At 44.3% G+C, this 13,995-nt stretch overlaps 1 protein-coding gene across 9 annotated transcripts in view; it reads right to left on the bottom strand.

Annotated features, from left to right (window-relative positions):
* The window catches only part of ATP6V0A1 (ATPase H+ transporting V0 subunit a1), a 30,572-nt gene that overhangs the window by 14,666 nt on the left and 1,911 nt on the right, over positions 1-13,995 (bottom strand). For 5 of the 9 annotated variants that reach the window (XM_054517398.1, XM_054517400.1, XM_054517403.1 and 2 more), the window contains exons 5-14: positions 13,635-13,763; positions 9,257-9,360; positions 7,486-7,612; positions 6,145-6,227; positions 5,428-5,521; positions 4,006-4,218; positions 3,270-3,420; positions 2,938-3,077; positions 1,406-1,563; positions 30-120 (exon numbers count right to left, since the gene is read on the bottom strand). In XM_054517398.1, coding sequence (XP_054373373.1) covers positions 30-120; positions 1,406-1,563; positions 2,938-3,077; positions 3,270-3,420; positions 4,006-4,218; positions 5,428-5,521; positions 6,145-6,227; positions 7,486-7,612; positions 9,257-9,360; positions 13,635-13,763 — 1,290 coding nt within the window. The remainder of the gene's footprint in view (positions 1-29; positions 121-1,405; positions 1,564-2,937; positions 3,078-3,269; positions 3,421-4,005; positions 4,219-5,427; positions 5,522-6,144; positions 6,228-7,485; positions 7,613-9,256; positions 9,361-13,634; positions 13,764-13,995) is intronic. The other 4 variants (XM_036399153.2, XM_036399150.2, XM_036399151.2 and 1 more) reach the window with 2 other exon arrangements.

Raw genomic sequence — 13,995 nt, 5'->3', positions numbered from 1 at the left:
AAGGCTGCAGAGGAAGGAGGAGCTCTTACTGGGTCAATGCCAAAGGGGTAGGGCCCACCAAACACCCCTGGGATAGCAGGATCCAGCTGCAGCAGGGGGGTGGTCTCCAGCAAAGCATCTCTGTTTGGAACAAGATTATAAAACATTAACACAGCAATACCACCCTCCTTCTCTAAAAACTAACAACACTCTTCCCTGGTGAGAGCAAGGAATAGCTTAAATTGAGAGAACTTCATGGTTGTAGAACCTGGGTGGTTCTAGAGATTTTCCCAAATGAATAAAACCCTGTTTCTTGATTTTTTTTACTCTGTCACAAGGAAGACAGGTGCAGGAGACAGTAATATTGAAAAGTCTGTGGGGAAATAGATGAGAAACTGCATCTTTTTAAGTTTTCTGGGAAAAAAAAAAAGCAGTTTTGAATCTTGGCATATTTACACCCCTCTTCCAAATCTACTTGAGACAGATGTCAGAAATTTTTGCTTTCCTGAGCTGGAAGGACAATGGGGAAGGACAACCTGCTTCTCAGTGTGTGTCCCAGATTGCAAGGCAAGATGTATTATTCTATTTGCCATTGTATGGCAGTTATCTTCTGTTCAGTGGGCAGATTTCCTTATCTCTTCCACACCCAATCCTCCCTCTGGGGGAGACATCTGCTGATAACAGCTATGGAATGTCCCTGCATGGCTGATAAGAACTACAGCATCCCACTGGGAGATGTGAGCCCAGAGGGAGGAGCCAGGCATTCCTACCCGGATATAATCTGGAGATTCTGGAACACCAGCCAAGCATTCCTACCCGGATATAATCTGGAGATTCTGGAACACCAGCCAAGCATTCCTACCCGGATATAATCTGGAGATTCTGGAACACCAGCCAAGCATTCCTACCCGGATATAATCTGGAGATTCTGGAACACCAGCCAAGCATTCCTACCTGGCTATAATCTGGAGATTCTGGAACACCAGCACAGCTTCTGCACTGGATTTCCCAGAGGAGCAGCAGCTGCCTCTGCCACTGGATCTTCAGAGGAAGAGACTGCACCTTTCTCCAGGATCCCTGCTCCAGCAGAACCAGCCCTGACACTGCAGGAGGCTGCAGCCACAATTCCAATGGTTCTGCTGCCACCAGCCTGACCCACAGGGTGTCAGGTTGGGTTCTGACTCTGTCAGTGTTGTTTTGGTTTACTGCATTGTTTATTTCATCCTTTTATTTTCTTCCCTATTAAAGAACTGTTATTCCTGCTCCCATATTTTTTGCCTGAGAGCCCCTTAATTTAAAATTTATAGCAATTTGGAGGGAAGGGGTTTACATTCTCCATTTCAGGGGAGGCTCCTGCCTTCCTTAGCGACACCTGGCTTTCCAAACCAACACACTGTGTCTACAAAGTTACCAAGGGTTTACTCACGACCAGTTGGCTTTATTAAACATGGGCCTGACACTCCAGGAGGAACCAAACATGTTGAGGGATTTGGAGAAGCAGTCATTGTAGATGAGGCCTGTGTAGGTGGAGAACAGCCCCATCAGCAGGATGATGTATCGACCACTGAACACCATGTTGAACATCTGGTGTAAAAACCCAAAAAGGAACAAAAAGTCCATGAGAACAGGGAATGCTGGAACCCTGGATGCTGAGAATTTTAAATTTTCTGTGCTGAAATACACTGACCCACAAGAGAACACTGCATTTGACCTGAGGCTGTAGAGAAGGCTTCCAAAATTGATTAACAGCATTGGGATTATGGGTGTGTAGCTGGTTAGAAGTGTGTGATAGCACAGGGTGGAAAACTTAAAAGAGTTTGGTGATTTAGAATATAGAAATAAATATGAAGCAAGATGGAGGTTTTAGGGTGGAGACAGGTTGTTCCTCTTTACCTTCTTCTTCCTTCTTCTTCATGGGTTTGGGTGGTATTTTGTAATTGGACAGAAAAGTCCACATTGCAGGCTTTGAGTGATCAGTTATTGGGTTAAAAGGGAAAATAATCTAGGTGCTATTTCTTAATTGGATAGTTAGTCTTAAAAGATCTTGTAACAAGAGATTGTTGGTCATTTTGTGCCTTGCTAATGAAGGACTGCAGAACTCAGGGTTGTGAGACTGCAACATTGATAAGAAACAACAAACACCTGAGTCTGAACATGAACTATTGTCTCAAGTGCCTTCAATGCCAATCCCGACGGAGGTAGAAAAAACAAGCAGAGAACCAACAAGGGAAGGTCACTCCTAAAGCCAAACCAGGGCAATCAGTCTGTTGTGGGACAAACATTGGCCACATGACCAAGAGCCCAAAATCCCTGTTTACCCTTGGCAGGGATTAAGGGTGCAAGAGGGAGCAGAGCAGCACAGATAATGAGGATAAAGGGGCAGCATGGATCTCCACAGGGGACCCAGGAGCAGCTGGAGAGGACAAACTTGCACTGCCTGATGCAACTCCCAGCTGGCAGCAAGAGTTTGGGACCAGGAGCACAGACCCTGCCAGTCTCGTCCAGCCCTGCCAGTGTATCTTAACTCTGGTTCAGCTCAGTTGGTTGAGCCAACAAAACCAACCTTGAGCAGCAAATAGGAAAAATGCCAGGGATGGGACATAAAGATACAGGAACTGGAAGTTTTGCAGTGGTTAAACCCCACTACGATCCAGCTAAATTTGGGTGATTTGTTTATGCCAGCTTACCTACTATACTTGATAATTTCCTTCAGACAACTGAAATTAATAATTTCTTATAAATATACAAAAGGAAAAATCAAGGGAACTCAATACTTTTATGAAATTACACTACTTAGTGTGTGTGTGTGTGCTCTTCAGGCTTCCCAGCTTATCCACGTGCTTCAAAAATTCCAAAGGAGGAGTAATGGGCATTGTCAACTCAAGGGGAAAAGGATGGGAGTAAACCAAGCTGCAACTCTGTTTGAAATGCAGAGCTCAGCACAGTCTGCCACTTTACCTCATTGTCACTCTTCTGGGACAGAATCCTGCTCTCCCTCACCACCATCCAAACAGCAATCAGAGTCATCAGGATTCCATGGCCAAAATCCCCAAACATCACAGCAAACAGGAATGGGAAGGTGATGATGGTATAGGGTGCTGTAAGGGAAAAGACAACATTCCCAATTTAGCAAATATAATTCCCCAGCTTCTCCTCTGTTACTGAAAGCTGATGAGTCTCTACTAGAATTCTCTATTAGAGATTTCCACACAGGACAGGCAATACAGATAAACATCACAACTAAAAAAAATTGAGACAGAAGTCTTGGACTTTCCTGCATCTGAATTTACCTGGATTTATCTCCCGATATGTCCCAATGCCATAAGCATCAACAATGTTTTGAAAGCCAGAAGTAAACTTGTTCGTTTTGTTGTATGTGGGTGGGGTCTGATTGGTCTGCATCCTGTTTAAAATAGATGGGACAGTGGATCCGCTGTGCTCCTGTTAGAGAAAAACAAAGGAAAGATCAGCAAACCCACCCTCAGAGCATTGGAGGATGAAGTCCAACACAGCTGTCCCTGTTTGGAAAACTGCAGGCTTGAGTGTTTGCAGTGTGCTTGCACAATGAGACACTGCAGCAGCTCAGGAAGGCTGCCAGGATTCCACTGCTCTCCACCTTGTGCAGCAGGAGTAAAGGTGAATATTGTGTAGGATAGACAAGAAAACAAATCTTGCAGGTGGAAGGATTTCAAGAAACTCAACTCTCTTGACTATTTGAACAGAGGGTGAGTTTGCCAACATCCTGGAGAGCTCCTCTATCCAGACACCAGGACTACAGAGCCCAGCCAGGGTAATTAAGCCTCACACACAGTAAAATCCTCACCATTCCAGCCTTCACCTGAACCTTAAGCTTCTCTCAATATTTGTTACTTCTTTTATCTCCAAGCCATCATTCCTGCATGCTAAACAAGCTGTCCTCTGTGATTCCAGCAGCCCAAGGGGATGGTGCTCAGAGGCTCACAACACAGAAAAGGCAACGAACAAGGAACCCATGTGGTGCTGCCACAGGCACAGCATTTTACTCACAGTGCCTCTCCTGAGAGCAAACTGGATGGAATCCAGGTCAGCAACAGGACACCACACTTCAGCAATCAAGCACTTCTGTGTCACATCGATGTTGCACAGGTTCAGGGTGTGGTAAATGGCCTTCATCTTCCTCACTTTGATGAACCACACGCGGATGTTTTTAGCAGCTGCCTGCAAAACTCTCTGCCGGTGATCCTCAGTTTGGTTCAGCACCTTTCAGACAAGCAGGAGAAAGATGAGGCCAAATCATGGACCAAAGATCAAGGTGCACCAGCAAGAGAAGCTTTCCCACAGAGGATGAACCACCAGCCTGCTCCCCCACCCCATGCCTGCAGTCTGTGATGTAGTCATTAGCCCTCACAGTAATTAGCTGTGCTGAAAAACTTAACAGCTTTTTCCAGAGACACTTTCTGATTATTTTCCTCTTCCAGCTCCAAGGTCAGTGGTTATTTCAAACACTTAACTGTGCCAAGATCACAGGGAACAGTTTTACCTCCACCCAGGTTAAAAGAGCAGAGAAGAGTTCTGCAAGTAAAGGGTGTGCTGCCTTGAAAAAACACACTAATTACCCTGAAAGACTTGTTTACTGAAGGGAACAGGAGAAAGTGTTTCCTACTGAGGGTGTTTTCCAACTGGAACATATCAAACTCAGGCCAAGTCAGATTTCCAGAGTGGAAAGTCTTAGATTGCAGGGAAAGTGAGGACAGAAGGCACATGCAGTTTACAGCAGTTACATTGCTTCTGAGTTCCTGTCTTTAAAATATCTTAAAATATCTTCTGAGCTACACTGCACAACTCCCTACTTGAGACAGTTTCTGTATCAAATAAGTAGGTCACATTCAACCCTTTTTCCTTTTAGCTTCTGAACTTTTCTCCATTTTTGTTTCAAATCCCTTAAATCTTTCTACATTATCACATACTGCCTTTCTTCCTTGAAGCAAGCACAAGGTATTTCAGAGGTGGCACCCACGAGATCTGGGTGTACTAATAACATTTTACCAACACCCAGGCTGCTGCACAAGAGATTAGTTGTAAAGCAGAAGCTCTTCAGGACAGCACAATGTGAAAATATAAAGACAGGCAGAAAAAGGAAGAGCTAAATTAATGTTAACATTGTTGCATCTCAGCTTGAAAAAAGTTTAAAGGTTTCAAAGTACTTGCAGCTGAAGCAGGCAGTTACACAACATGCTCATGTAGGGATCTCCCTACATGAGTTCCTCTTTTCTCCCTGGTATGGAGTTCTCTGTAATTATTTGTTTATAATAAATTGCTTAGCCCTCATGTCACAGGGGCAAAATCCTCCTGTTTTAACAGGATCCAAAGTTTCTCAATATAAGTTTCAACCACATTATAAAAAAAAACAAAAAAAACCAAAAAAAAAACAACCAAGCAAAGAAAGGTCATTATCCCCAGTTATTTTACCATCTGAAGATCATCAATTCTGGTGTTGACACCAGAAGCCATTTCCTTCCTCTCCTGAGGTGTTTCTGGGCATGGGTAGAGGGAGGCCCGGAACCTGGAAGACAGGGAAGCACCTCAGTGACAGAGATGGAAAGAAAATCAATCACTCAGGGGTGAGCCAGAGGCACCTTGAGAGAAGTTTCTGATCAGCAGAGACTGCCAAGCAGAGCTCCAGCCCCTACATCAAAGCAGGCCAATAAGTCAAAACAGAAAAGTAGAAGTGCTTTAGGCCAAAGCAGAAGCTGAGTGCTAAAGAAAACAGAAGTGGGAGAGAATCCTCTGCTCCCTGTGCTGCCAGTGTCTCCAGGCACTGTCACAAGGCTGGGCAGCCACCCAGCTGAGGGGGGGATGCTGCCACACCAGTGCAACTGCTGACAGAAGCAGTCCTTGTTGTCTCCACTGTGAGAATATCCCACTGATGTCCATCAGGCCTGCCCCAGAAATCTGCACTGCCTTGGTTTTTTGCATTCCCTAGCACAGCAGTTGTGTACTTTGAGCATTACAGGCTGGGGAGTGGCAAGTGTGACTGTACAATGTGTTTCAGTTACTTCTGGCACATTTAATATCTGCTCCTGCAGCCACTGTGAAACAGGGAGTTGAGAAATATCGATATAAAGTCATGGCAGTGTGTTTCAAATAACTGAGAGCTGCCCAGCTCTCAATTACAGACTTTCATACCCTTCACAGATCTTCTTGACTCTGTTCTTCAGCTGGTCACCTTGGAAGAAGATGATAAATACAGACTTGTGCACGTAATCCCCCTAGAACAAAGGAAAGAATTGTAGAAATTAGCACTGGCTAATTACCAGAATTCTAATTTTCCTTTCACTGAGTGTGTCCATCAGAGCTCAGATATGCACAGCAGGTTAAGAAATGTTCCTGATTAACACTGAACAGTCACAAGGAGGGCAATTTTCTCAGCTTCAGTACAGAATACTTGCACTGTATTTGTATTCACTGAAGCAAAATGCCCCAGGTTATCCATTATTGATTCTATACAATCCAGTAAATAGGAAAACCTGGTAAGATCTCCAAAAATAACAAAGATTTTATCAGCACTTAGTGCAGTCAGCTCACCTACAGAATCAAGCCAAAAGGGTGAATGAAGATAAAAAAAGTGGATTTTAACCACTGTGGCTCCCAGGGAGACCAGAGGCACATTCCTTGCACAGCTGTGTCTGTGGGGGCAGTCAGGGCCCCTTTCCTGCATTTGTTGACAAGTTATTGTTCTACCTTACTTAGGAAATTTTAACAAAATGTTTCAAGAATAATTACATTAGGTGTAACCTCAATTTAAGGAAGTTCTGCACAATAAGAACAAAGTCTGTCCTAGCAGACAGATGATTCCACAGGTCAGCTACCAGTGGCTGGGGGGACAAGGGAACACATCAGCCTCACACGAGAAAGAGAGGCTGTTACTGAGCTGAAACCCACGACCCTGAGATTAAGAGTCTCATGCTCTAACTGGGCTAGCCAGTTGCAGGGGAGGGGCTCTGTGGGTTTTCTTTCTGGAGGGGCCCCCTTTTGAAGGTTTTCTCCCAAATTTGCCCTAAAACAGGACAAATTTTGGCTCCCAACGTGCGGCTTGAACCCATGACGCTGAGATTAAGAGTCTCATGCTCTAACTGGGCTAGCCGGTTGCAGGGAGGGGCTGTGTGGGTTTTCTTTCTGGAGAGGCCCCTTTTTGGAGGTTTTCTCCCAAATTTGCCCTAAACAGGACAAATTTTGGCGCCCAACGTAGGGCTCAGACCTACGACCCTGAGATTAAGAGTCTCATGCTCTAACTGAGCTAGCCAGTTGCAGGGAGGGGCCGTATGGGTCCCCTTTTGGAGGTTTTCTCCCAAATTTGCCCTAAAATGAAACAAATTTTGGCGCCCAACGTGGGGCTCAGACCTATGACCCTGAGATTAAGAGTCTCATGCTCTAACTGAGCTAGCTGGTTGGGGGGAGGGGCCGTGTGGGGCCTCCTTTTGGAGGTTTTCTCCCAAATTTACCCTAAACCAGAACAAGCTCCCTCACCGTGACGGGGTCCTCCAGGGGGTTCTCGATCTCGGCCTGGCGCAGGAAGACGTTGCCGCGGCACACGCGCCACAGCATCCGCTCGAAGGTGGGGATGCGCTCGCGGTTGATCACGCCAGCCACGAACCTGCAGGGGAACAGCACAGCCTGAGGGGCTGCACCTGAAGCCCCCCACAGCCAGCACAGCTGGAAACTGGGGGCTGGCACCACAATGAAAGCTATAATAATCCTGTTTTAATGTTAGTTCTCGAGGAGGGCTGTCGCATTCGTATTTTCTGAAAAATGCCTTTGCCCAGGATTTTTCTCCTGGGAAGCTGAGAAACCTCAGAGAAAAATGAAAACAATAATTATCTGATTTGCTTCTCCTGTGTTTTGCTCATTTGGAGTGTGTTTGGAGATTGTTTACCAACAGGTGATTGTTTCATTGGTTTCATGTGAATTGCTTTGACTTATTGGCCAATCAGGGTCAAGCTGAGTCAGGACTCTGGAAAGAGTCACGAGTTTTCATTATTATCTTGTTAGCCTTCTGTAAGTATCCTTTTTATAGCATTCTTTAATATAATATAGTATCATAATATAATAAATTAGCCTTCTGGAGTCAGATTCATCATTCCTTCCTTCGTCTGGGGGCAACACAAATAGAACAGAGGGCAACGAGGCTGGTGAGGGGCTTGGAACACAAACCCTGTGAGGAACAGGTGAGGGAGCTGGGGGTGTTTAGCCTGGAGAAAAGGAGACTGAGAGGTGAGCTTATCACTCTCTACAACTTCCTGAAGGGCAGCTGTAGTCAGGTGGGGGTTGGTTTCTTTCTCCAGGCAGCAGCTGACAGAACGAGAGGTCACAGTCTCAAGCTATGACAAGGGAAATATAGGTTGGATATTAGGAAGAAGTTTTTTACAGAAAGAGTGAACAAGTTCTGGAATGTTGTGCCTGGGGAGGTGGTGGAGTCACCATCCCTGGATGTACTTAAGAAAAGCCTGGATGTGGCACTGGGTGCCAAGGTTCAGTTGAGGTGTCAGGGAATGGGTTGGACTTGATAACCTCGAAGGTCTCTTCCACCCTAGTGATTCTGTTAATTCTGTGAATCAAGCAAAATGGAAGGTCCTCTAAACACACAGAGGTAATACACAACAAAACAACTGCACTACAGCACGGGCTCTGTTTTTTAACAGAATGAAATAAGCTTTTAAAAATATATAAATCACTGCTTATAGGAGATATTTAGATATCCAGTTTCTAGCCTTCATTCCCCTACAGTCCTGGTACATTGGCTGCAAGGGTTACAACAGCCATGGCTGGCAGTGACTATGTCCTGGCCTCAGACCTCACTGGACCAAACCCCATGTCCAGATAAAGTATTCCACACGTACAAGGAAGCCTGGAAGCAGCTGATAAAGAGGATGTAGAACTATACAGTTATTTCAGACCATTATGTGCCCACAGTAGCTACAACTTTCAACAAAGCTCTGAGGTCTCAGAAAGTCTGAGGAAACAAACAGATAGGCTTACACAGAAGAAACTGGGTTAACTGTTTGGTGCAGAGAGAAACTTGAGAGAAACAGTTTGTTAACTGCAGAGAGAAACTTGTGAAACACAAACATGAACTGGGAAGTGAGTATTTCCTTTTCCCCAGGAAAAGAGCAGAGAGCAACAGCCAGTTTTAGATCAGCTTTCATCTGCTTGGTGTGGAAAGTTTCCACAGCTGTGCTCAAAGCATTGGTGCTTCCAAAGGCTGATAATCCCTGATCCAGCAATCCTGAACTGCAATTACCCGAGTCGGAGCGGGGCACCTCTTCCCATCTCACTCGGCTCCAGGAGTGAAGAGGATTCCTCCAACAGGTCTGGATCCGCCATCTGCTGATGATGCAATTCAGCCTGAATTCACAAATCAATTAATATCTAATGAAACCAGTTAGTGGCATGCAGGGAATGAGGAGCCAGGAGATAGTTGTGGGAGACAAAGAAAGAAAAGAAGAAAGGAAAGAAAAGGAAGAGCGAACGTAAGACAGCAAAAAGAGGAACAAGATGACTGAAAAGACAGCAAGAATCACAAATGAAAGGAGAAAAACAAGAGGGAAAATGGAATGGCTCAGCAGGGCTTCCATACAAAAAAGGCTTGAGGATTGTTGCAACAAAGGGGTTGGTAGATATATAAGTCTGAAGAAAGGCAGAATTCAAAAAAAAAATAATTCAAGTTTTAAACACAAGTGATGCTCCCAAGAACCATTTTTAATGGCACAAACCAGAGAAACACACTTGACTCATGTATTTCCCCAGATATTAAATTAATTTATCGTTACGGTTCACCATCAGACACAAACACTGCTCAGAGCAGGCTGGCAACATGGCTAATCTCTTGGCCAGCAAGGCCCTAAAACAGGGCAGTTTTACACTGTCCTTCTTTGCAACCAATTTGCAGGCTAAAATTCTTAGGAATATGGCTTGTAAGTGTCAGAAATTCAGGTCAAAGATGCTCAAATCATATCCTCTTGTGTGCCATCTTCACACTTGTTCAACCCCACCTCACATTTAGTTCTACCTCTGCAGCTTATAAAATTAAATGCCAAAGATTACAGTTCCTGAGCACAACCAGAGGGCCAAAGTCTACCCTCTGTGCAATGCACGAGGTCTTTTCCACAAAGCCATGTAGGGAACTTGTTAAATCACACTGGAAGGCAGAGTTTGACCCAAGGACACATCACACCCACACACGCACAGAACACAGCCTTGCAAAACCTGTGGCAAGTGCAGTGACTTAGCCCCAGTCTCTGTATTTGGGCAATAGTTGTGTCAGAGTGAAAATCTCCCCAACACTTTACCTGCTTGTCAAATCAAAGTGTTTGCCATATACAAGAGAGTTTTTGCAAGGCTGACACCAAAAGCAGCTCAACTGCTTGTGCACACACTTGCTGCAGCTTGGGATGTTACATGAGGGAGGGAGCCCTTCACTCGGCTTGGAAATGCAACACAGGAATTCCTGATCCTTTCAGCTTAAAGGAGACTTGTTGCAACATCAAAAACTGAATGGAAATTCAGTTCATAGAGAACACAACTAAAATAAGAAAGTTTGGTACCTGAAAATGAAACACACAGACCAAACATCCGAGTGACTGTTTGACATCTCCATTTCAGGATGTTGAAGAACAGTAAGTTACAATTGTTAGAGGCTTGTATTGTATTTCCAGTAACCAAGACACTGTTTGTGATAATCTTTTGTGATGTGCAGCACATTTTAGCAGATGACTCATGAAAAAGGAAGGTCAATGTGACACCTTTGGATTTGCCACACCTGAGAGAGAATTCGTTATATATGTTTAAAATTAGCTTGGCCCATTTGGACTACATGTCCTTTATTCAGGACAAGTCCTGCTTAGAGGGGGTGGAATTACAAAGCAAAACAGTTTAAAATAAATGTGGATTAGACTGTTTAACTAAAAGAAAACCTTCTTTTGCAAGGATTATTTGCATTACAAACTCCATGTTTCTGAAATTCATTTCTCAACAACTCTGATTTGATGAGCACAATGATTCTAGAAAGGAAATGACACAGCAGCAGCAGATCTGCAGCAGGAAGGATAACTAAAACACTGCTGGGGGATTTAATAGAAGTAAAAAATTGAGACTGTGTGGAAATGGAAGAACTATCCAGTTCCAGTGCAGGAAAACAGGATTCTGGGAAATCTACTTTCAATATGAGTTTTTGCCAGCAATGAGTGAAATGTCAGTTATTGTGGAGTAGTTTTTACTAGATAAGGTCGTTCAGGTTTGGAATCTCCCGAGCATTTCCATGACAGCAATCAAGAAGCATAATACAAGAGCTTTCGTAATTAAACATTTTTAAATTGCTTATTGATCCCCTGATCAGCATCCAGATCAGCACCTTTAATCTCAAAAAAAGTTCATTTTCTCCACTGACGATTGCAGTCCTGCCCTGTGACATTTCTGGATGCCCAGTGCAAACCCATACAATTCAAGCCCCTTCCAGGTCACAAACAGGACAAAAATCAACGTTCACAAGAACTAAAAAGGATTCATGTCACCATCTATTAACCCAGAGCCAGACAGAAGTGACAGATGCAAAGCAAACAGAGAAAAGCAGATGGCAGAAGAGTCAGAGGGAGGAAGAAGGGACTGCATGCCATTAACCGTTACTTTTCCAGTCTTCTTTTACGCTCACACTCTGGGCAAAGCTCTCAGAGAAATCTCCAGCTCATATGGCTCTTCATAAGCAAGGACAAGAAGACTGAGAAAAGGAGCATAATCATCAACATGGTGTGTTGGAACAAGAAATGGCTGCTTGGGCTGGAATGGTCACAGGAAGAACAAGGGCACATTTTGCCACCCTCCCTCCCACCGTGTTCAAAGTCTGGAGAGCAAAAGCCAGGCATGAAGGAATTGGAGAGTCAGCCATTTCTTGTGCAACTCATTACTATGAATAACACAGTCTTAATTACAAGTTATTGTAGTCTTCAAGTGTTGAAAGTGCTGTGCAAGGGCAGCATGGAGGAAGTTGGCCACTCTGGGATGGTGAGCAGAGGCAGCTCTGGGCTGCTCGGGCTCCCCCCAGCACAGAAAGCTGAGGCAGGTTTAAACTGGCCACACTTACATTTTACTGAACATCACCTGTGAGCTGTTCTGTTTGCTTTTATGTAGAGCAGCACGTGTTATTTGGTGTGTTTTGTTTTATCACTACAGAAAAATATTAAGAAAGAGAAGCAGGTCATATCTAAGCTTTCTGTGGCTGCTTTGTGTGAGGCTGTGGGTGACCTGCCATGGACTGTTTAGAAAATTGATTTTGATCTTTAAATTTAGCTTGATCCCACCACAGATGAAGAAGAGCAGTGGGCAGAGAGGACAGTAATGAACAAGGCCAGGTTGGATGGGGCTTGAGCAACCTGATCTAGTAGAAGGTGTCCCTGCCCATGGCAGGGGGGTGGATGGGGGTGAGCTTTACGGTCCTTCCCACCCCAAACCAGTTTGGGATTCATTCTTGGTATAGAAGTGCTCAGCACTTGGTTTTACATGGTTCTCAGAATAGGCAGTGCTGCTTTAACACAGCAAAGTACTGGATTATCAGGTTAATCCTGTTTGTCCAAGGGACACTTGTAAATGAACATCCAACACTCGAAGACAAAGGGGTTTTTTGTACTGAAACCAACCCCACAACCCAGCAGCCCTCACACCAGCAGCACTGTCTGTGTCAGCAGTGACTATGACTGGCACAGCACCAACCTTGGTGCCTGAACAGGCAATATCTTGTGCCAAAACAACAAAAAACAAACTGTTAGATAAATGGCCTGAAGTGTGCAGGAGTCCAGCTCCACTTGACAATAGCCCTTGTAAAAACCAGGAGCCATTTCCGTTAAGAATTCTTTGATCAAATCCTGAGATTAGAGGAAACAGGACATCTATTCAGCAAAAACATGTCCTGAAAAACACACAGGAGCTCTCTGAGAGAACTGCCAAGACTCCTGAGATACTTCAGCTTTACAAGGAAGGGTTATGTCTTCTCCCAAGCAGGATTTATGTCAGTGCCATGAATGACATCGGAGAAGCTGCTCTCAGGTCCAGTGGAAGTTGCCAGTTCCTGGCCCAGATGGTATTTGACAAAATGTCCAAGACTTTAAATGTCAGCTTTGCTCCACAACTGACCTCTGAAAGCTTCAGGGTTTGATCAAAGGCTCAATTAATTAATTAATTTATCTATTACTTCAGTGGACTTTGTATTGTGACCCTGATGAGTCCCCACATAAAACTTTAAAGGCTGAAGAGAAATTCAGCTCCATTTTAAGTCCTCTGCACGTGCACCAAAGAAACTCTGACCCACTGGGGACAGTACTCATTGTAGCACCAAATTCTGGGGCTGTTGATGTGCTTTCAAAAGCACTCACATCTTAATTATTTTACACAATTCTTAGACAAACCATTGCTTAACTAGAACAAGCCCAAATCAGCATTGTGGGAGGTAAATCATGGGTAGCTCTGTGTACTGCATGAAAAATGGAAAACAACTTGTGCAGCTTTCTCAAACAAAGCATAAAATGACCCTGCTGTCCAAAACAGCAACTAAAACATATTTGAGAATAAAAATGGTAATTTCTATGAGAAGAACCAGCTCCCCAAGTGTTAAACCCCAGCGGTATTCTGACCTCATCAAAAAACTGCTGAGTTTTACGCAGTATAAACTTTAATTCTGTCAGCTCCAAGAAGTTTCTCTTCAGAGCCTCCTGGTTGGTGTTGATTTCTTTAAGCTCATTTTCAATTTTCTCAAAATTTGCCTGGAAGATGTGAAAAGGAGAAAGAAAAAGGACTTAATTCCATAATTAAGTGCTGTTCAGTCTGTCAGCACACAGAGGCAAGTGAGATGCTTCACATCCCCACCCATTTTGCATTTTACAGGTTTTGCAGGATTTACAGGTGCATGTCCAGCCTGCTGTGGCACAGATCCACATCTGCCACATGTGCAGACTTTTCACACTCAGCCAGACTTTTATGGACTGGATTGATAGA

Source organism: Molothrus ater, chromosome 27 (assembly GCF_012460135.2).
Source record: "Molothrus ater isolate BHLD 08-10-18 breed brown headed cowbird chromosome 27, BPBGC_Mater_1.1, whole genome shotgun sequence".
In the NCBI taxonomy this organism is placed as follows: Eukaryota; Metazoa; Chordata; class Aves; order Passeriformes; family Icteridae; genus Molothrus; species Molothrus ater.
Note: the sequence above shows the minus strand (reverse complement) of the source record. Positions and strands in the feature narration are given on the sequence as shown.